Here is a 23,713-nt window from a genome sequence, read left to right as displayed (position 1 = left end):
ATAGAACTTTTTGGTTTAAATGAGAAGTGTTATGTTTGGAGAAAGGAAAACACTGCATTCCACCATAAGAACCTTATCCCATCTGTGAAACATGATGGTGGTAGTGTCATGGTTTGGGCCTGTTTTGCTGCATGAACTGAATCTCAAGAGAAGGTGGGTCATGCAGCAAGACAACGACCCTAAGCACACAAGTCGTTCTACCAAAGAATGGTTAAAGAAGAATAAAGTTAATGTTTTGGAATGGCCAAGTCAAAGTCCTGACCTTAATCCAATGGAAATGTTGTGGAAGGACCTGAAGCGAGCAGTTCATGTGAAGAAACCCACCAACATCCCAGAGTTGAAGCTGTTCTGTCCGGAGGAATGAGCTAAAATTCCTCCAAGCCGGTGTGCAGGACTGATCAACAGTTACCGCAAATGTTTAGTTGCAGTTATTGCTGCACAAGGGGGTCACACCAGATACTGAAAGCAAAGGTTCACATACTTTTGCCACTCACAGATATGTAATATTGGATCATTTTCCTCAATAAATAAATGGCCAAGTATAATATTTTTGTCTCATTTGTTTAACTGGGTTCTCTTTATCTACTTTTAGGACTTGTGTGAAAATCTGATGATGTTTTAGGTCATATTTATGCAGAAATATAGAAAACTCTAAAGGGTTCACAAACTTTCAAGCACCACTGTATTATACTGTTGTGCAAAGATATGAAGTTTATCTTTGAGTGGTGAATGTATATATCTGCAAGTGAGTGAAGCGAACAAATGAAAATATTTTCAACATGAGAAGATAAACTTCATATCTTCGCACCACCGTGTAATGTTCTTTATATTATATGGACACATCCACACAAAAAAAATACGCAAGTTAATCAAAACAATTTTAATTTTAAATCGGGTCGCCTTTTTGACAAGTCAGCAGGAAAAACACTGGGAGTGACATCATCAGAGTGAAAAATCAGGAATTATTATCCATACAGGACACTTTTTCAATGGAATAAAAATGTGTTCTATTCCCTTCTAGCGGGTTTCATTCATTTCGTTTGATAGCATGCAATACTGTTAGCATGTCGCTTATCCTACGTGTATTACGTCACTCTACCCAATGGAGAATGAGCGTTGAATATGGTTTACAATATTCAAGACAACATGATGTCATACTTCGGAGAAACTTCTGCGCTAGCGAGCGACTGGGACAATTTGTAAACAAACACGGCCGCCAGGTTTGCTTCGTTAAATATGGAAGATTTTGCAAGAATTTTGAAAGAGAAAGACGCGTTGAACACCCGAAAGGAATGTGTATGGATAATAATATTCGACTCGTTCAGTATCATGCTAGCTGAATGGAATATACCTGATAGACCACGAAAAGAAAGCCAGCCAATATTATTTACATATGTCACTCAGATCCGTGATGTATTTCATATAAAAAAGCGAGTTTTTCAACACGAGAAGATAAACTTCATATCTTCAAGCCAACATGTGATTTTCTTTTTATTATATCGACACATTCACAAACAAAAAGTCCCCAAATTTATGTCATGTTTTTGGTTCTCCATGTCCCAGATGTAGCTCGTATGAAAAATATGAGTGGTGTGTTTCATTACATCACATTACATTAGAGGAATTTAGCATACGCTCTTCTCCAGAGTGACGTACAACACACCCAGAGCAGCCTGGGGAGCGGTCGGGGGGTTCGATGCCTTGCTCAAGGGCACTTTAGCCGTTCCTGCTAATCCAGGGAATCGAACCAGCGACCTTTTGGTTTCAAAGCTTCTTCTCTAACCATTAGGCCCCTGCAGTAAAACACTTGCGTCCATATAATATAAAGAAATATAGCACACTTCTCGGAGGTCTTATATTTCACAGGAGTGTGATATGCTCCTAGTACACATATACTAAAAATATGCAAAAAGTTCATTTCATTTTAGAAGATGAAAATATTTTGAATATAGTCAAATATAGGAAATATAGTATTTCCTATAATCAGATTACAATTAGAAAACAAATTACAATTAAAGCCATTGCTTACTCGACTCTGAAACAGTTTTGCTCTACTGGCAGATAAATGTTCTAATTGTCAGCATGTATTTCTAAAAAGAAGGAAATACAGTATATCTGCCCACCGAGTATGAAAATGTAAAGGTCTAAAGGGGTAAATTCATTGAGAAAACACACTTAATAATCTCATATTTGTTTCATTATAATCTTGTAATCAGAAATGTTCGATAAATTTGCGCATATTCAAAATATTTCCACATGGATTTTTTTTTTTTTTAGGAATGAAGACCCTTCCACTCACTCGACCCTCGTGCTGTGAGCTAACGGACACGGGCTTCATTGCTCCAGTTGGATTAAACTGAACATGTAGACGACTGTCCCCTGGGTCTTGAAGGAGGACGTCATGTCTGGCGTCTTCTGATGGACACTCTGTTCCTTCATGTACTGAACTGTCTGAGGTCACTTCTGAAGAAAACAGCATTCATAAACACAACAAAGTCCCCAGACCTGAGGCGAGGATTTACATGCCACATTCTTAAATATTATTAAATATTATTAAAATGTGGGCGGCACGGTGGTGTAGTGGTTAGCGCTGTCGCCTCACAGCAAGAAGGTCCGGGTTCGAGCCCCGTGGCCGGCGAGGGCCTTTCTGTGCGGAGTTTGCATGTTCTCCCCGTGTCCGCGTGGGTTTCCTCCGGGTGCTCCGGTTTCCCCCACAGTCCAAAGACATGCAGGTTAGGTTAACTGGTGACTCTAAATTGAGCGTAGGTGTGAATGTGAGTGTGAATGGTTGTCTGTGTCTATGTGTCAGCCCTGTGATGACCTGGCGACTTGTCCAGGGTGTACCCCGCCTTTCGCCCGTAGTCAGCTGGGATAGGCTCCAGCTTGCCTGCGACCCTGTAGAAGGATAAAGCGGCTAGAGATAATGAGATGAGATTATTAAAATGTTTATTCATCCTTCAACATGCCTGGGGAAACTCCATGCAAATATGAACCACATCCCAAGCAAACAGATTAAGGGTCACTTTTGTATCTCTCAGGCATTTCAGATGAAAATTCAAATTCAATCCAAATTGCTTGAAACTGCTCTCATTGAATTCAGAACTGAAGGCAGAACAACAGACTTTTTACAGAATTAAAATATGTTTACCCGTTCTTGAGATATTACAAATCAAAGATTTTTTAAAAATGTTTTAATTTTTAGAAAACTGCTGTAATATTCTGTCTGAGGGTCACATGGTCCAAAATGGGCCTCATTAACCAATGAGATCACATGTTTTTTCTTCATAACTTTTCTATTTTTCAAGATATTTACATGGAAATTGGCAGCACATAGATGGTTGTAGACTGAATACAAAGTTTGAAAATGTAGTAAAAACCAAGTATTTAATTAGTATTATGCTAATTAGGTAAAAATGTTAAAACGGTACACTCTTTTCTTCAAAGTTTCACTAAATGGCTTTATTTGTGCAATATAAAGCTGATCTTAACTCTGATTTATACATCACAAAGAAGAAGTCAATGTTAATTATAAAATATGCATAAATAAAAACATTGAACATTCACATCTACCATTATCAAAATAAAAAAGTAATAAACTATTATTTCTAATCTCCTCTTTGTGCTCTGTAGGCCTTCGTATTTCTCAGTAAGCCCTACTATTGTTTATATGAAAGAATATAAATTATTATTTCGATTAATGTTCACAGTTTTCAATGGGAACCTCGAAAAAACTGTCTGATCCACATCCAATAAACAATTCACATTCACTGAACTGAAATCGACGCTCGCGTTTCTGACTTCCGTTTTTTAAAAATCTCACTATTTTTCATCAAAACAACTCCAGTTATATTCTAAAATAGTTATTTATTTACAGGAATCAGTTTGATTTGAAAAAATAAGTAGGTAAAGCTATGAAAACTCACTTCAAAGTTTCCTGTGAATCATAACGTCAAAACTATCAGAGGGAAAATTTTGCTGAATCAGAAACAGTGAGAGCGAGAGAACATCCCGATAAAAGTTATCTGATCGATATTCACAAGTAATCCAGTGGGAAACCGATCAGGAGAGAGAGAGAGCCTGACCGCTTTCCCGTGACTCAAAAAGAAAAACACCGGCAGTTTCCCGACGTCCCACGAGCAGAGTTTTTACTCTGTTGTACCGAATTCAACCTGCCGTTACTCCCAAAGTACTGAACAGATCTTAACCAGATACATTTCTCTGGAAAACAGAGATGAGCTTTGTAATGAGAGTAGTCATGATAGAAAATATTCAAGAGTTAAGCAATGACAGGTTTGGAAACTTAGAGCATCTGCACGCACAGTTTTCACAGCACGGCCAGCGAGCGTCTGATATTCTGACTGCATGAGTGGATTTCTAAGGGAATTGTTTAATTTATACATCAAACATGCTGTGTATAGTTTTTGGTTTTCTTTTTTACCACTGTCTTCACTTCCCATACACACTACGCATCAATGTTTTTATCTGTACATCACAAGTGATAAGAACTACTTGTTTACCGAACGTTAAATAAGCAAAAGGAGATACAGATAAAATGGAAAAATGATAGTTTTAGAATTAAAAACGTATTTATAACAGAAACTGCCCTTCTTCACACACACACCATCCTTGATTATTTTCATATAACAGCACAACACTGAGCGTTTTATTCCTTACTGAATAAGAGCATATTTTCTGACTGCGGTGGCGTTCTTCGTTTGGATATTATATTTGTCAACCCAAATGACTTCCATCTATTATTATTTTTGATATGACACAGATATCAAAGTTCCAAGAACCGGATTACACTTGAAAACCAGCATTGTAAAAGTCAGAAACGGATTGTGCTGCAGTCATGCAAAACTTCAGTCAACCACACAAATCTTCCTGGTGTGAAAGACTTCAAAGGAATTGGATTCGGAAGGAGCTGAACCTGTTCCAGGTAATTTAATTAGTTGAAAAAATTATGCAACCCAACCTTTACTACTTCCTCAAAAAAAAAAAAAAAAAAGGCAAAGAGCAGGTCGCTGAGTGAATCTAAATTTCATATATGAATTAATATTTTACTTTTAAAAAAATGTTCCTTGTAAAAAGTTAATGTTCCACAACATATATAAACTTCTTTCTCAGTACTCAGGATCAACATCACACCTTTAACACATTACTTGCGCTCATGTAATGATTTCCGTGGACTTCACAGACTCGTATAAACCATTTCCTTTTACGATCTCTTAGGGACATTTTGTAGCCAGTGAACTCTTAAAGGGATCCTCCAGCGGATTTATTCTCAAACTTTTCAGTAAAAGTAGTCGCAGGTTTCAAAAATCAAACTTTCATTTTCGGAGACCAAATAGTATTTAAAGAAAATTCATTTTCCTCGAAACGTCAGATGGCCTTCCTGCGGTGGTGACATACAGGGCCGTCGACAGGGGGGGACAACCGGGTATTTTGTCCCAGGCCCAGGCATGAGGGGGGGCCCAGAACTGGTCCCTCATGAAGATGCCATTAATCATTCTGTTTCATTTCAAAATGTGTTGATTTGGGGGAGAAAAATGTGCTATATTTGCATTCAATGAATGATTTCTGGTTCTTTTGCCTTTATTGTCTTCGAAAATAGATTCAAGAACCCACCTACCACCCCTAATTCAGAAATGGTTTGGTCTTTGATTAAGGCGACAAATAACACGGCACTATTCCATCATAACGCTTCGACAATAAGCGTTTGCCAACATGCACAAGTCAGGAGCAAAGAAAAGAAAAGAAAAGAGAAAAAGAGATGAAGAAGCCAAGAGCCTCAGGGGCTCACTGCATAGATATTTTAGAAAAGATTCAGATGATGCAGCAGGTGGTGAAGGCAGTGGGGCAGCTGAGCCAGGTAAGACACAGATAACTTTTTTCCAGCCCCGTAATGTAACCCCAGCACGCGCGACGCGCCATTCATAATTATAAAGTAGGGGATAGCAGGGTACACTGAGTGAACACTGAAATGCACAGGGCATTGAATTATTTCATAAACATATCGGTTTAATAACACTGTGTTGCATATATCTCAATGAAGCAAAGAATAGCACATTGGCCCGCACTCATATCCAAATGTTTTAGGCACGCTTGCTGAGCTGCGCTGAGCTGGACTCCGGTTAGCTGAAAGCCCGTGGAACGCTGCCTCTTGTTAATTAAACCTTATTTTGTTGGAAATCATCCCGTGTAGATACGACGGCATGTGAAATTGCCAGCTAGATAGAGTTTAATGTAACGAATGGGCTATAAATGGGGTGTTTTGAGGTTAGTCTGTTGCAAAACATTAAACTTTCGCTTAGACTGGATACTCTTCAAACAATTCCCTTGCTCAAGTGAAAAATGATAGGCCTGTATGAAAAGTGCAATTAATGAAAGTAGCCTAATAAGCCCTAAATGAATAAAACAACCTCTGTTTTATTGTTGTTGCTTACACGTTAAGATTTTGAAATCTTCTCGGTCCAGTTCTATATCCAGGGAACGTTGTAATCCTTTTGGTTTATCCGTAATAAACGTGTCAGCCCCCAGGTCAGATAGGCTAATGTTACGTGGTTGGGAGGGTGTCAATTTTTTTTGTAATATTCTAAATCGAGTACGGAAAGGACGTTTATGAAAAACAAGACAAAAAAATACACTGAAAAACTCACTGTACACATCACTAGTGGTGATGCTTCTATGTTCAGATTTTGGGAAAGCCATAACTCCGTTCTCATTGAGGCCCAGTTCCATCCCGTAAACAATCATTTTGGTTTATCAACTACCTGCGCTCAAACATGTCACAGGAGAGGCTCAGTGGGCTGGCTATGCTCTCTATAGAGCGCGAACTTGCAAAGAAGCTGGACTTCAATGACCTTATTGACGACTTTGCCACAGCAAAAGTCCGGCGCATTGCATTTCGCACCTGAATAGTTGCAGACAAAGGAAATGTTCAAACTGTAAATATGTTGAAATAAAATGGTTGACTGTTATAATGGGCTTGGAATACCTGTTATTTAAGGGTTGGAGTGAATGGAGACTGTGAAAAGAGGGGTTGGGTGTGGGTGGTTGCTGTGTGGCGATGTGCGTGCGCGCGTATGTGTGTGTGGGGGCACTCAGATTATTTGGGGGGGGGGGGCCCCACTCAGATTATTTTGTCCCGGGCCCAGCCAAAGCTGTCAACGGCCCTGGTGACGTATACAATGATGTCATGTAGTGGTCGCTTGGAGCAACTCGGCTGTTTATATTCTCTGCTTACATCATACTTTTGCTAGTTTTACAAGTATTTTACCAAATTTATCAGTTTTTAAATGAGTATGCCTCATTGTGTAGCATTTAAATGTCACAATGATGCTAAAAATAAAGCATAAGATGGAACTGGACTGCATTTCCACACATTTCCGGTTTCTGGTTGAGCACACGCTGGCGCATTTGCTGCCGCTGCTCACCGGCCCTTATTTGTTAATTTTACTGAATATATGGACTCTGCAGTAGATATTTTACCTTCAGCAAACACAGCGCTGTTGGTTTTATACCTTGGCTCCCCTATCAAAACAACCTGTTTGTCAGTTTTGTCTGATCTGGTCTCCTCACCTGTGGGGCTTCCACACCTCCCTACTCCTACTGCTTTCTGGGAACGTTACTTCTCTCTCGCTCAACATGAAGATTCACAATCTTGCCGTGAGGTTTGTGTTTACCTGGACTGTCCATTATATTTAATCCATCGTCAGCCTTACTCCAATACACGGCTGCTGAACTCCTCTAGCTTCGGCTCCACCGATATGATCCTCCACTGCTTCAGCATCTCTGCCCTGACATCGCTCACCCAGCTCCTCGGAAATACATCCACCGTGGCTCCCGACGAAGCTACCACGTTGACGACTCCACTGCAATCAACTCCATCTGGTCCACAATTCGACATCCTCCGAGAAACTCCGGTAGGAAAGTGGACCGCGGTGTATTAGCCAGCCTAGCCAGGTCGGCGAGTGTCAACTTCACCAACGAGCGCAGCGACGTCAAAATTGGATTATTTAACATTCGTTCTCTTACAGGCAAGGGACAACTGCTCCAGGACCTCCTCCATGATCGCAAGTATGACTTTTTATATCTAACTGAGACGTAGCAACAACCCGATGACTTCTCTCAGCTGAATGACTCTGTACCACCTGGGTTTGTTTACACCTGCCAGCCCCGTCTCACCGGCAGAGGAGGAGGTCTCGTGATAATCGACTGCGAGACCTGGAAGGTCTCACCTGTTACAGTTCCAGCATATTCATCTTTTGAAACTCTGGCTCTTCAAGTTAATGGTCCGACTCCAACTGTTCTAGTTACTATCTATCGCCCACCCAAACCTAACAAGGACTTTATTAATGACTTCTCTGCTTTTCTTACTCACATCTGCTCTCTCTTTCCCAATGTAATTATGCTTGGTGATTATAATATTCATATGGACAACTTTAATCAGGCTCTTACCAAGGATTTTACATCATGCCTGGACAGTTTTGGTCTAAAACAGTACATTGACTTCCCTACCCACACTAAAGGACATATTTTGGATCTGGTCTGTTGCTCTGGTTTCACTCCCTTTAACTGTTCCGCTGATGACCTTCCCATCTCTGATCACATGTTAACTTCACTCAACTCCTGCTTAAAACTGTCCAAAACTAAAGTCACGTCTTATCTCTTTCTCAAGACTCGTATGTCAGAATGCTGTTCATAGACTTTAGCTCAGCATTCAACACAATCATTCCTCAGCAGCTCATTCATAAACTGGACCAGCTGGGACTCAACACCGCCCTGTGCAACTGGCTGCTGGACTTCCTGACGGAGAGACCACAGACTGTACGGGTCGGCAGCAACTCCTCCAGCACCATCACACTGAACACGGGGGCCCCCCAAGGATGTGTGCTAAGCCCCCTCCTCTTCACTCTGCTGACCCACGACTGCACACCAACATCCAGCTCAAATCTCTTCATTAAGTTTGCGGATGACACGACTGTGGTGGGTCTCATCAACAATGGCAATGAGACAATCTACAGGAGTGAGGTGAGCCGCTTGGCCATGTGGTGCAAGGACAACAATCTCCGTCTGAACGTGGAGAAGATGAAGGAGATTGTTGTGGACTTCAGGAGAGAGCACACCCAGCATGCTCCACTATCTATCGACGGTGCTGCAGTGGAGAGGGTGAGCAGCACCGAGTTTCTGGGTGTGCACATCTCTGAAGACCTGTCCTGGAGCAACAACACCGCATCACTGGCCAAAAAAGCCCGACAGCGTCTGTACTTCCTCTGCAAACTGAGGAGAGCAAGAGCCCCGGCCCCCATCATGCACACATTCTACAGAGGCACCATCGAGAACATCCTAACCAGCTGCATCACCATGTGGTACGGCGCCTGCACCGTGTCCTGCTGCAAGTCTCTGCAGCGCATCGTGAGAGCAGCTGAGAGGATCATTGGTGTCTCCCTCCCTTCTCTAATGGATATTTATAACTCCCGCCTCACCCGCAAAGCCATCAGGATTGCAGGTGACCCCACCCACCCATCTCACAGCCTCTTCAGCCTGCTGCCGTCGGGGAGGAGACTGCGGAGTCTCCGGGCCAAAACCAGCAGGCTCAAGGACAGTTTCTTTCACCAGGCGGTCAGGAGGCTCAACTCCCTCCCTGTTCTGCCCCTCCTCCCCCCTCTGCCCCCTGCCACAGATTCTGCCCGCAAACCCCCCTGCCCCCCCTTCAGCATCTGACATGTCATCCTCACAGTCCCCCCCCCCCCCCCCCCCAAACACATACATACATCTCATCGTTCATTAACACACTGAACTCAGGGACCGCACATCTCACTTTACCTCGCTCATTTGCACTATTCCGCACTACCTCATCTTAACAGCTGCTAGTTTGTTTACACTGCTTATTTCATGTTTACCTGCTATACCTCAAGTGCCCTTGACTGTTTGTTTATTTGCACCAATTTACGTGTGCGTGTATATATATATATATATATATATATATATATATATATATATGAGTGTTTAGTCTAAGTCTAGTTCTTATCTAGAGTGTTTATACTGTTTGTTTTTTCAATTATTCTATTTTTATTTATTGCATTGCCTGTTTGCACCGTGGGTCAGAGAGGACTGATATTTCATCTGCGCTGTATGTCGAGCATGTATAGCATATTTGACAATAAAGTTGACTTGACTTCTGTAATATTAAAAACATTGATTTAGCCGTGCTCTCCTCAGGTATTGACAGCCTCTCCAGTTTCATTTACTCCTCCCTTCCTGATCAACTGGTTACCCTCTACAATGATCATCTCCACAGTCTGTTGAACTTACTTGCCCCTGTAAAAACTCGGACTGTATCATTCACTCACTCTGCTCCCTGGTTTTCACCTTTTCTACGACAACTCAAAACCAAAGGACGTCAACTTGAACGGCTCTACTACACTGCAAAAACTAGCCATCCTAATATAAGGAAAAACATAATAAATTTGAGAACATTTAGACTAAAATCAAGTGAAATAATCTGCCAGTGCAGTAAGATAATTACACTTGGCAAGACATCTTAGAATAAGTTGGTTGCAATCTAGAACTAGGTTTAATAATCTCAAACTTGGTGTCTTGTTTTTTTCTAATAAGAAATGCTAGATCGTTTCAACTATTTTCAAGATATTTTCACTTGCTAAGATATCATTTTTTTGCAGTGTAGAAAACTGGACTCTCTGTTCACAAGGAAATGTATCACTCCCACATCATCTCATCTCATTATCTGTAGCCGCTTTATCCTGTTCTACAGGGTCGCAGGCGAGCTGGATCCTATCCCAGCTGACTACGGGCGAAAGGCGGGGTACACCCTGGACAAGTCGCCAGGTCATCACAGGGCTGACACACAGACACAGACAACCATTCACACTCACATTCACACCTACGCTCAATTTAGAGTCACCAGTTAACCTAACCTGCATGTCTTTGGACTGTGGGGGAAACCGGAGCACCCGGAGGAAACCCACGCGGACACGGGGAGAACATGCAAACTCCACACAGAAAGGCCCTCGCCGGCAACGGGGCTCGAACCCAGGACCTTCTTGCTGTGAGGCGACAGCGCTAACCACTACACCACCGTGCCGCCCTGAATGAATTATTATTATTATTATTATTAAGCCATAATAAATGAAACAAAGTCGATATTTGGTGTGAGACGACCCTTTGCTTAAAAAATAAAAAAATAGTAGTCTGAGGTCCAGTGAGGTCAGTTTGATGTGGAAATGAGCTGCAGGTTTTCCTGAGCATCTTCCAGAACCAGCCCCAGTTCTTCTGGACTCTTTGACTGTCACACTCACTTCTTCATTTTGCACCAAAACCCAGCAGCCTTCATTATGTTTTCTTTTCTCATCTGAAAAGTGCTCTCTGATGGAATATGCTGCTCAGATACAAATGCTTTTTTTTCTGTAACATTTAATTTTGTGCTGGGAAAAAAAAAACGAACGTTTGGAACTCTAAAATGTTTTTGTAATGTTTTGACCCGATAATGTAGAAGTCATAAAATAGAAATATATAACAAAAGTTTGTATGAAAAAGACAAAAACCAAAAAAAAAAAAACCATAGGGTGTGTAAGACTTTTACACAGGACTGTTTATAAAGGAAATATATGACTAGTATTGGGCTCACTGGTTAAATGTATACAGAAATATATCTTTCCATTATTTTGTTTGTTTATTTTATTATAATTATTTCTGAATTGTTTACCAAAAGAGCACTTGAGGTCCAGGGAGATATTATTTACAGGCTGCTTATTTTTGAAGATTAGCTTAATTATAAGAGCTTAATAATAAAAAAATAAGAGCCTGTGAATTCCACCACTGAAGGAAAAATAGAAACACAAACCGGAAGTGACTGCTTGTGTAAATTATCTCAGTTTCCGGTTTCTCACCTGGTGTTTTCATGATGTTTATCGGTTTACACAAAGCATTTCGGGCCACTTTTGGACCATTTCCACTGACAGTCAGATTTATAAAAGCATCTGAGACATTTAATAAACTTCCATTTCCCTCTGTTAGGGGCTTCCGGTCGCGTGCGCTACCGTTTCCTAATTCCCGCACAGCATCAGAATCGGATTCCGGTGTTTCATTTCCCGGCGGTTTTCTCGAACAACCTAAATTTAGACGCTGTAGATTTTCGGTTTTATGTTTCAGTTTTTGTAACAGTTCCTTATTTTGTCTTCGCAAAGCATCCAAGTGTTCAAAAGACGACATCTTGAAGACTTGTTGGTTTGCTAACGCGGGCTAACTAACAAGCTAGCGGGTTGCCATGGTAACTACTGCACCAACACTTAAAAATGTTACCAAAAAGCAGGTGTCGCAACATATTTTGTCCGAATTTAATAAGATTATTTTTTTAATCGTTAAACTGGATTCCGTGTGAAAAAACCCCGAACAAACTGAACAACAGCATCCTTTTCTTTTTAGTTTAGCAACAAAACGGCTAACAGACGTCTCTGATTGGTTACCGTGATTTCCCACAATGCACCTGTAACCTGCGTTTTAAAGACACAGATGTAGCTTAAATCCTTGTCTGCTCTACAATTTTTAATAATAATCAGGCCCGCCGACAGGGGGGGACAAACGGGTATGTTGTCCCGGGCCCAGGAATGGGGAGGGCCCAGAACTGGGCTCTCATGAAGTTGCGATTAGGGCTGTGCGATGTCCCCTTAATTGGCATCGACGATGTTTACAGTGCAAACATCGTGATGGACGATGATATCGTGGGCGGGGGGGATTTTAATACCACGTTATTATTATTATTATTATTATTATTATTATTATTATTATTAAAAGTATTAGATACTCATCCGAGGCTTTGGCACGTAAAGGAAAAAAAAGCGCTAGGTGATGTGGAATATTTGGCCTTGACAACGGATATGTGGTCCAGCTGCAACATGATGCCCTATGTCAGCTACCGTACATTATGTGGACCGAGAGTGGGCAATGCAGTCCAAATGCCTGCAGACGAGTTTCATGCCAGAGACGCATTCAGCGGACAATTTAGAAGACGCATTGCGCGAGACACTTGCCGAATGGAAAATAGACGAGAAAAAGATCGCCTGCAACAACGGGGCGAATATTGTCACAGCCATCAGGCAATTGAAATGGCCGTGGTTAAGTTGTTTTGGGCGCAATTTGAACCTGGCCATAACCAACTCGCTTGCGCAACAGAGGGCCAGTACAGACCGAGCATTTGGAGTTTGCCGAGCAGTCAACACTGCGTTTGCGCACAGCTGGCTTCGGAGAAATGAGCTGCGCAAAGCGCAGGTGGAAATGAACCTCCCCGAGCACTCACTGATCACGGCAAGATATTAATCTGCTCTAACAATGAAAGACTAGTATTCAAACTAACTACACTTAAGCTATTACTCATTGTTTATTTACACCATATCAATTGAAGATGCGTTTCGGCCTTTAGTGCGCACTTGAACGCGCTAATTTTTCCAATTTATTAGTGTTTGAATTATTGCGCCAGCTTTTAAAATCATGATTTAATATTGTTTTTTTTTTACTGTCTTTACATTTATCAGAATCACCTTCATTCTTCCATTTGGTTTTACATTATGGCTTAGAGTGGACCATTTTGAGTCTGAAAGTAGGCCTGTTTACCAGATTAAAGTTATTTGACTTCTGCCGAAGTCTGCGCTTCACTGCCGTTTGATAAGGTGAAATATTTCCCGACTGTTAATAGTGGCTATTTGTTTGAACAACATGACAAATTTTACATTAAAAGTATAGTGTAGGCTAAAAAATGAAGTCGAAATTTATTATTAGTAGCATACTGTATTTGTGTAACCACGTTATGTTCACTAGCACGTCCCTGCACCATAGCCTACGTGAACAAGCGGTAATAGGATATTACTTTATAATGATTTATATAATTATGTATTTATATATGTTATATAATATATTTATATATTAAACAAAACTAACTAACTAAACTAACAAAAAACTAACTTTTTAGGTTAAATAGGCCCAGATGATACCGTATATGCATGTTTATGACAGGAGGGGGCGTGGTATCACGATGGTGGCTCTCCATCGTGATGGATGACCACCATCGTCGATGGACGATGGCATCGTCTATCGGCACAGCCCTAGTTGCGATTTTTTTATTTCATTTCAAAATGTGTTGATTTGGGGGAGAAATGTGCTATATTTGCATTCAATAAATGATTTCTAGATCTTTCGCCTTTATTGTCTTTGAAAAAGGCGTCAAGAACCCCCTACCACCCCTAATGCAAAAATGGTTTGGTCTGACTCTTTGATTAAGGGGAAAAAACCGACATCGTTCGATCATAGCGCTTCGACAATCAGCGTGCGTGCCATTTGCCAACATGCACAAGTCAGGAGCACAGAAAAGAAAAGAAAAGAAAAGCAAGGAAGAAACCAAGAGACTCAGGGGCTCACTGCATAAATATTTTAAAAAAGATTCAGATGATGCAGCAGGTACTAGCAAAGGCAGTGGGGCAGCTGAGCCAGGTAAGACACAGCCAACTTTTTCCAGCCCCGTAAAGTAACCCCAACCAAGCCACGCGTGGCACGCAATTCATGTTACAAACAAGGGGAGAGCAAGTCACACTGAACACCATATCAAACACACAAGGCATTGAATCATTTCATAACCACAACGGCTTAATAACATTGTGTTTCATATATCTGATTGAAGCTAAGAATATTCACATTAGCCCGCAATCATATCCCGCCGTTTCTCGAGCGGTGTGTTCTTCTCTGCTTTTCACACTGGACAGTACGCACGCACAGTATACTATGTTCGCCTCCAGCCCTGCCCGAAATCCCCCGTCCATCGCTGCTCCTTCAAGAGCACCCCAATCGCGTGAGTAGAGACTGAGATAAGAGAGGTGGGTGTGTGTGTGGGTTGACCTGGGGGGGGGCCCATTCAGAGCATTTTGTCCCGGGCCCAGCCAAAGCTGCCGCGGCCCTGATAATAATAATAATAATAATAAACAGTGGAAAAAGTATTACTGTTTTACAGTTTAACTACAAATGAAAAATGTTTCCAAAAGGTTAAAGCTGAAATGTAACAAGACAATAAAATAGGTTATTATCCATTCAGGACACTTTTTCGATGGAATAAAAACGTGTTCTATTCCCTTCTAGCGGGTTTCAGTCATTTGGTTTGATAGCATGCAATATTGTTAGCATGTCGCTCATCCTACGTGTATTACATCACTCTACCCAATGGAGAATGAGTGTTGAATATGGTTTACGATATTGCATGGTTGTCAAGACATGGCATCACACATCAGAGACGTAACGCTTCCATGCTAGTGAGTGAGTGAGTGGGACAATTTGTAAACAAACATGGCCATGAGGTTTACTTTGTTAAATACAGAAGATTTTGAGAGAATTTTGAAAGAGAAAGACGCATTGAACACCCGAAAGGAATGCATATGTATAATAATAATATTGTCTGGCTTTTTTTCGTGGTATATCATCTCATCTCATTATCTGTAGCCGCTTTATCCTTCTACAGGGTCGCAGGCAAGCTGGAGCCTATCCCAGCTGACTATGGGTGAAAGGCGGGGTACACCCTGGACAAGTCGCCAGGTCATCACAGGGCTGACACATAGACACAGACAACCATTCACACTCACATTCACACCTACGCTCAATTTAGAGTCACCAGTTAACCTAACCTGCATGTCTTTGGACTGTGGGGGAAACCGGAGCACCCGGAGGAAACCCACGCGGACACGGGGAGAACATGCAAACTCTGCACAGAAAGGCCCTTGCTGGCCCCGGGGCTCGAACCCAGGACCTTCTTGCTGTGAGGCGACAGCGCTAACCACTACACCACTGTGCCGCCCTTTATGTCTATTATCTTTATTCTAATTTTTTAAAATATCCCTTTATTTCCTGTCCTGTCTTTCATTCCTGTAGCCTCTAAGCAAAGGGGAGGGGGAGAAAAAGGGAGAAGAAAAGAGAGAACAAGATGAGAGGAAGGAAAGAGGAAAAAAGGAGAGGAAATAAAGTGGGAAGGTGGGGAAAAAGAAGGGGGAAGGAAAAGGGGGGATAAATGGTGGCTACTTTGAAGAATCTAAAATATAAAAACTTTTTTTAAACACTTTTAGTTTGTCACATGATTTTGTGTGTGTTCCAGATGTTGCATAGTTTTGATGTCTTCAGTATTGCTCTGCAGTGTAGACAATGGTCAAAATACATAAAAACCTATGAATGAGTAAAGTAGGGGTGTACAAACTTTTTGACTGGTATGGTATATACAACAAATCACTGATACTGTATAAATCACTTAAGGATTTATTTTGCACTTTAAAAATCCACCTCTTCACTTTGTTCATTACACATCTCTTGTATTCACTGTCTATGCACTACTGTCTGTCTATTGTCTTTGGTTTTGTTTTGTTGTACAGCCTTTGTGTTGGTATTTTAAAAAAAAAAAGTCAAAGTTTACTTTCAAACGTGACCCTAAAACCTAAACGTGACTAAAACAGCCTGCATTCCAGTTAATTATTAAGAGAATTATTACATTCTGTACAGTTTAATCTTCAACATGGCCACATGCACAGACACATTACAGCTGAGTTAAGCCATTAAAGGAAAATTCCAGATTTTATTTTATTTTTTAAACCTGGGCCCTGTTTTCACATCTATTTGGGTCTTTATCCCCCCGAGGGCCAAAAACAATTGAAATCTGCCCAATATTGAGTTAGAAAACATCAGAAAACAGCCCCATGTCATAATTGACTACAGGCACCAAACATGGGACTGTCAGAGACTGGAAGGAGAGAAAAGTAAAACAACGAGTGCAGAAACAGTCATTTTCTCCAGTTCCTTTACAGTTATTGAGGTTAGCAGACACACAGTACTGTACAAAAGTCTTAGGCACCCTATTTTTTTTCTTCATACAAACTTTGTTATACTGTAGATTTTAATTTTATGACTTCTGCATTATCAAGTCAAAACATTACAAAAACATTTTAGAGTTCCAGACGGTCGGGGGGTTCCAGCACAAAATGAAATATTACGTAATGGTTAAAAATCTTGGTGTTTTCATTGACAGCGAGCTAAACTTTGACAGTCACATGAAAGCAATCACTAAAATGGCATTTTATCACCTAAAAAACATTTCCAAACTAAGAGGACTTATGTCAAAACATGATCTGGAAAAACTAATACATGCCTTCATCTCTAGTAGGGTTGACTACTGCAATGGCCTTTTCACAGGCCTGCCAAAAAAGACCATCAAACGACTTCAGCTGGTTCAAAATGCAGCGGCGAGGGTTCTCACACGAACAAAAAGAACAGAGCACATTACTCCAATTCTAAGGTCCCTTCACTGGCTTCCAGTAAGCTATAGAATTGACTTTAAAGCATTGCTGCTGGTGTACAAATCTCTAAATGGTACAGGGCCCAATTACCTCTCTGATATGTTGCAGCGGCCTAACCCAATCAGATCTACCAGATCGCAGCAGCAAAATTTACTATTAAAACCAGTTGTTAAAACAAAGTGTGTTGAAGCAGCTTTTAGCTACTATGCAGTGCAGCTATGGAACCAACTGCCAGAGGACATTAAAAATGCTCCTGCTGTTGGCAGCTTCAAATCTAGATTAAAGACCAAGTTGTTTTCAGATGCTTTCTGTTAAATAATTAATATTTTTACATTTTTTATAATCTTTACTTTCTCTGCATGTTTTAAATTTACTTTAACTTTATTCTATTTTATTCTGCTAGTTTTTTTCCCTTTCTCTTTCTTTTTCTCCTTTTTCTTTTTGGAATTTTAATATTTTATTTCTACTGTTGTTTAATTCTTATTATTTTCTTTTAATTCTTTTAATTAATTATTTTAGAATAAAGATAATATTATTTTATGTAATTTTATTTCTCTATTGTTTACTGTTTTGTTTTTACTTCTGTAAAGCACATTGAACTGCCATTGTGTATGAAATGTGCTATATAAATAAACTTGCCTTGCCTTGCCTTACGGGGAAAAAACTGTTTGTAATGTATCTGAGCAGCGTATTCCATCAGAGAGCACTTTTCAGATGAAAAAAGAAAACATAATGAAGGCTGCTGGGTTTTGGTGTAAAATGAAGAAGTGAGTGTGACAGTCAAAGTGTCCAGAAGAACTGGGGCTGGTTCTGGAAGATGCTCAGGAAAACCTACAGATCATTTCCGCATAAAACTGACCTCACTGGACTGGAGATTACTGGGGGTTTTTTTAAAGCAAAGGGTCGTCTCACACCAAATACTGACTTTGTTTCATTTATTATGGCTCACTGATTACTGTTCATAGTATTTTTAATGTTGAAACATTTCATTTCATTATTTTTTAAGCCATTTTTGATCTACAGCATTTCTTTACATGTACCGAAGACTTTTGCACAGCACCATAGATGTATCTCTGTAGGGATCATTTCCATGTTGTCAGACACTTATGACGTTATGCGTCTGTCAGTGGCAAAAGCCTGTGGTTTAGTTTAATGCAGATGATTTCCCCATGTGATTACACTGTACAGACATTTTGCAGTTTCCTGTTACAGCGTCCGGATTGATTTCAATTGATTTTGTCCCGAGTCCATACTTGGACACAAAGAGATGAGACCATAGGGCCCATCACAACCTTTTAGGGCCTCACACAACCATCACACCTTCAGTCAAACTGTTACCACGGAGTTAGAAGCACACAGCTGTATAGAATGTCTGTACGCTGTAGGATTACATTTTCCCTTTGCTGGATCTAAGAGGCCCAAACCTGTTGGAGCATGACTCTCAGCAGTGCTCTTACAACTGAGGGATCACGAATCCCCACAGCCCCAAGGCGAGGCTCAAGTGGAAATACACAAACATTTTAATCAAAGAAATTTCACTGAAACCGGAGCTCAAAATTTCATGACAAAATAAATCGTGGATGCTGTCGGAGGTCACGTTAACAATAAAGATTAATCTGCAAGTCGTTCAGGGTGAAAGTTAAACATTTGCACTGATGAATGTTGCTTTAGAGAAGAAAATACAAACCTGGGGGCTTCATCATCTCTCTAACGCTGCGGTCATCGAAACAGTTGAGCTGCGTTGTGTTAATGCAGGGTGAGGCATCAGCAGGGATTAAAGGAGTCTTGAGTCATCTTGGGAGTTTCTTAGAGCCAAGATTTGGACCTGATGTTAACCCTCAGGTGAAGAGGAAAAGGTCTGAAATCTATAAAAGCATAGCAAAACAGGTACTTTCTTTCTTTCTCTTTCACTTCCTCCTTCCTTTCTCTCCCTTCTTCCTCTTTCCCCTTTCTTTCTCTCCCTTCTCCCTCCTTCCTTCCCTCCCTTCTTTTTTTCTCTCTCTCTCCCTTTTCCCTCCCTTCTTTCTCTCCTTTCTCCTTCATTCCCTCCCTTCTTTCATTCTCTCTCCCTCCCTTCTTTCTCTCTCTCTCTCTCTCTCTCTCTCTCTCTCTCTCTCCCTTCTTTCTTTCTTGACAGCTTAGGATTAATGATTACAAAGTAAAGAGGGCTGCATGTTGGCACAGAAGGTTACGTTGCTGCTCCAGTGGAGTCCTGGGTTCAAGTTTAGTTTAGGTTCCATTCCGTGTGGAGTTTTGCATGTTCTCTCTGTGTTTGTGTTGGGTTCTCTCTGTGTTCTCCAGTTTCCTCCCACATCCCAAAAACATGCCTCAGATAAATTGATGTGAACGAGTGTGTAAATCTGTGTGTGTGGATCTGACCAGGACAAAACAGTGGACTGAACATGAGAGAGTGAGAATACGACACCGCTTAAAGGATACGGGACATGAAACATAAATGCACGCTATATCAGTTTCTTTCCATTAAAAATATGAATTAATTGCATCAACAAATACAAAATCGTTATATTCGTGATGATTATATGGCATTTCTGCTCGACTTCCGATATGCATTTTCTACAACCGGAAGAGCCGCTGTCACGTGATCAGACATCACAAAAACTTTCGGGCACAGCACAAGCGGGTAGATGAATGGAGAAGTGGATGACAAGAAAATTGTTTTTATAGTCTTTAAAGTACATTGGACATCATACACTGGACATCATGGTGTATTGTGCTGCTTATGGTTGCAATAATTCCAATGGGAAATGCCCTGGAGTAAGTTTTTTTTTTGCATTCCCCAAGGACCCGAAGCTGAGGAAAGTGTGGGCTCACTACTGCCGTAGAAAAAACTTTGCACCTACTGTTTCCCACAAACTGTGTTCGGACCATTTCACAGAGGATTCTTTCAACTTTAATACTCAGGTACTGAACGAAATTAATTGCCAAGCCAAATTTACCTTCACTCAGAGTTGTACCATTATTTTTTAGACAGGGCGGACGAACCAGGGCATTCGCCCGCCTGGCCGTGCCCGACGAGGAGCGCTCTCGGCCGGCTTGGGAGGCAGACGGCAGCCCCTCCTGGAAGCGTGGTTTTACCATGGGCCTCATGCGGAAAAGTGCCGAGGTGCATTCGCTAAGCGACTGAAAGCCGAGGTAAGGATTAGTATTATAATTTTGGGTGTATCAATTATTGATTATCATAATTCTGACTCGTTTCGCCATTTTGAATGTTTTCATCTCGGACTCTGGAAGCATTGTATCTCAATCAATCTCGAAAAATATCAGCAAAAAAAACTAGCTTGCAACGGACTTTAGCTAGATCTATGATGAACTTTCAATGTATGATACAAAAATAATACTTCTTTCAACAGATCATTAGCCTTTGAGCAGAATTGTTTTTAACTTACCAGGAAGTGTTATTGAGCCGACTGCTTTCAGTTTCAAATCAAATCAAATCAAGTTTATTTGTACAGCGCTTTTAACAATAAACATTGTCGCAAAGCAGCTTTACAGAATTTGAACGACTTAAAACATGAGCTAATTTTATCCCTAATCTATCATGGGGACTGAATGAACTCTCACTCTCAGAATCATCTGACCCGTCAGAGTAAAGACAAGATCCATGTTCATGTGAATTTCCAGCTATCGGTTCGAATTGATAGGGTCTAACTTCACATCTCTGTGAAACATCGGGAATGTCACTGTCGATGGTGTCCATTTCGGTAACCTGTTTACATTAGATTCCCAAGCGCTGGCTCCTTGGAAAGTTTTTATGTCACGAGTCACGTGACCACCTAGCTCATTAACGAATCCTTGTTTTACGCTGATGTATAAAAAAAACTTGAATAATGTGATGATTTTCACATTTTTGACGCCCTGCAGTGATTTAGATGGCATTTCTTATGTCCTTTATACATAATTATGCCCAGAAAAAAATCCATGTCCCATATCCTTTAAAGATCAAGGCCATCAGATCCCTGCTCCATCCAGGTGGACATCATCACATCCATCTGCATGTGTTGCTTAAATGTAATCACACACACGGCGGTCCATGCAGAAAAAATGTAAAAAGTGTCTGTTCGTGCGTGAGCATGGTCACTGTTTATTCACTAAGGCTACACTGTGTATGCTAAGAAAACAAGCATGCTGTGATTTAAGCTGAAGGAGATATTACTCAGCACTCACTAAACCTCATCCCTCATCCTCATCATGAGCCTACTGTCCACAATTTACCTCCTGCTTCCTGAATTCTTCCCCCTGTGACTGGAAGATAATCAGACATCACATTTACTGTAGAAAAACACAACGAGTAATTAGGACAGATTTGGCAACACTGATTACTCAGAAATAAAACAGGCTGATGGGGCTGAAGCGTCAGCTGGGGATCTAGAAAAATCATGAAAATAAAATAAAATCACACTGTTTAAAAAAAATCCCAATTTTACAAGAAATAACTCAAAAAATTTTATGGTAGTTTTCTGGTCTGAAGTATTATCCCAATAATGATAAATTATATTTATTTCTCATTTTCGTACAGAAAAAATATTATTTATACATTTATACATATTTTTCTGCTTTCTTAAATTACATGCAAATTTATGTAAAATGACAATTGTCTGTAATTAAATATGCAGCTCATGATATAAAGGTTTATATAATAATAATAATAATTATTATTATTATTATTAACAATTATTAATAAAAATGTCATGTTTTTCTTTGTAATTTTAACAGAAATCTTATTAGTTTTATATTTATGCGTACTTTCACATTCAAATTCTCAAATTCCGGCTACAAATTTTGCAAATTTTTTTAATTACATCAAACAATGTATAGTCTCTCTCTCTCTCTCTCTCTCTCTTTTTCAAGACTACAAAGCTGCTCTTCTCTCAAGATCTAAACTTTCAGACATGTTAAACCTCTGGCCACGCCCAATCAGTGATGTCACAGTGAGTAAGAGCACATACATGCCAAAACTAAGTAAGATCTGGAAACAGGAGAGAAAAATGGAGGATGCGAGTGTGCGAATGAATCATGAAAGACCGACTACAGTAACGGAAAGTGAGAAGAAAAGATGTTATGTTGCGAAGGAACACAAGATGTCCAGGAAGACCTTCGTTACAAAACTCTTTCAAGCATCACATATCTGTAAGGAAAGACAAGAAAGGACTTTGGGTTTGATTGCACAATATTTGCAACAACATTTGCACAAACTGGTGTTTTATGTCAGAAAGTATTTTTCACTATTTTATGAACACCAGTATATGATTTAGTAGATACAGAGCTCCTAAAGGGACATGTGTACACAAAAATTGAAAGTTTCCTATGCACACATCATCTGTTGGTTGATTTACTGTATGATATACTCTGGTACATTTCACGTTCTCATATATACCCCTCAGTACGGGCTCTCCTCTCGGAAATGCCCATACAAGTAATCTGTCATCTTAATCTAATCTGAATATGAACTCACACACCAGTAATTCTGGAAACTTTGATGGTTCAATCAGAATTCTAATTAATTCTCTGCAATACCAAGTAAAGCAGGTCACTTCTGTAAAACACAGCAGGTCCAAGCCAAACCTTCAGGCCATTTCCAAAACAAAGATTAAAGCTAGACGGCCTTTCGATTTCATAAAATCAGTGAAATTTAGTTCCCTCTGAAATGTGGTCATTGTGAAATGTTTATTTCTGTAATATCTAAAAATATCAGGCCATTCTGTGGCTGGGAAGTTATTTAATTTGAGGGGATTAAAGCAAATAATGTGCATGAAATCGCTTGCTTGGCACAGTCAAGCAGACAGAGGAAGTCCGTGTGCGCATGCGCAAATTTACCTTCTTCTTCTTTTGGGTTTTACGGCAGCTGGCATCCACAGTGTTGCATTACTGCCATCTACAGGTTTCCCTTTGAGCGTGCACTGACAGTTCCATCATTCTGTCGCTAAACGAACAGCTGATCACACCGAGGTGCTCGCTGAGCGCCAATATTTATTAGTTTGGTCCCACGTTTCCTTTCCTTCGTATATAACATAACATCTTTTTCTTCTTCTCGCTTTCTTTCCGTTACTGTAGTCGATCTTTCACGTTTCATTCGCACACTCGCGTCCTCCATTTTTCTCTCCTGTTTCAAATTTGTATCCCATAATGCCTTGCGTGAACGGGGAAAGCCCACCACATGATGCATGATGTAGTGTCTTGAATTGGGTCACGGTGAAGCAGGAAAAAATAGCGGAGAATTTAGGGCCATGTGGCTCTGAATTCATTAATTGTTCTCTTAAAAAAAAATCTAATAAAATTGGAAGTCTGTGTGAAAGCTACTGAATTCAGTAGCTTTCCGTCACTAAACAAAAATAATTAGGTGTCGGGGGGAAAATTCT

At 40.4% G+C, this 23,713-nt stretch overlaps 2 protein-coding genes across 5 annotated transcripts in view; one reads left to right on the top strand and one right to left on the bottom strand.

Moving 5' to 3' along the window:
- Nucleotides 1-19,288, bottom strand: part of miip (migration and invasion inhibitory protein) — a 41,108-nt gene extending 21,820 nt beyond the window's left edge. The window contains exons 1-2 of one of the 4 annotated variants that reach the window (XM_060910622.1): nt 19,024-19,288; nt 2,300-2,463 (exon numbers count right to left, since the gene is read on the bottom strand). In XM_060910622.1, coding sequence (XP_060766605.1) covers nt 2,300-2,463; nt 19,024-19,039 — 180 coding nt within the window. In that variant the 5' untranslated portion in view covers nt 19,040-19,288. Of the gene's footprint in view, nt 1-2,299; nt 2,464-11,912; nt 12,493-19,023 lie in introns of those variants that run through there. The other 3 variants (XM_060910623.1, XM_060910619.1, XM_060910620.1) reach the window with 3 other exon arrangements.
- LOC132873925 (membrane metallo-endopeptidase-like 1) overlaps nt 12,064-23,713 on the top strand; it is a 50,396-nt gene continuing 38,746 nt past the window's right edge. The window contains exons 1-3 of the mRNA XM_060909748.1: nt 12,064-12,292; nt 20,139-20,489; nt 22,206-22,285. Coding sequence (XP_060765731.1) covers nt 22,278-22,285 — 8 coding nt within the window. The 5' untranslated portion in view covers nt 12,064-12,292; nt 20,139-20,489; nt 22,206-22,277. The remainder of the gene's footprint in view (nt 12,293-20,138; nt 20,490-22,205; nt 22,286-23,713) is intronic.

Source organism: Neoarius graeffei, chromosome 26 (assembly GCF_027579695.1).
Source record: "Neoarius graeffei isolate fNeoGra1 chromosome 26, fNeoGra1.pri, whole genome shotgun sequence".
NCBI lineage: Eukaryota > Metazoa > Chordata > Actinopteri > Siluriformes > Ariidae > Neoarius > Neoarius graeffei.
This window is presented reverse-complemented; position numbering and strand designations above follow the sequence as displayed.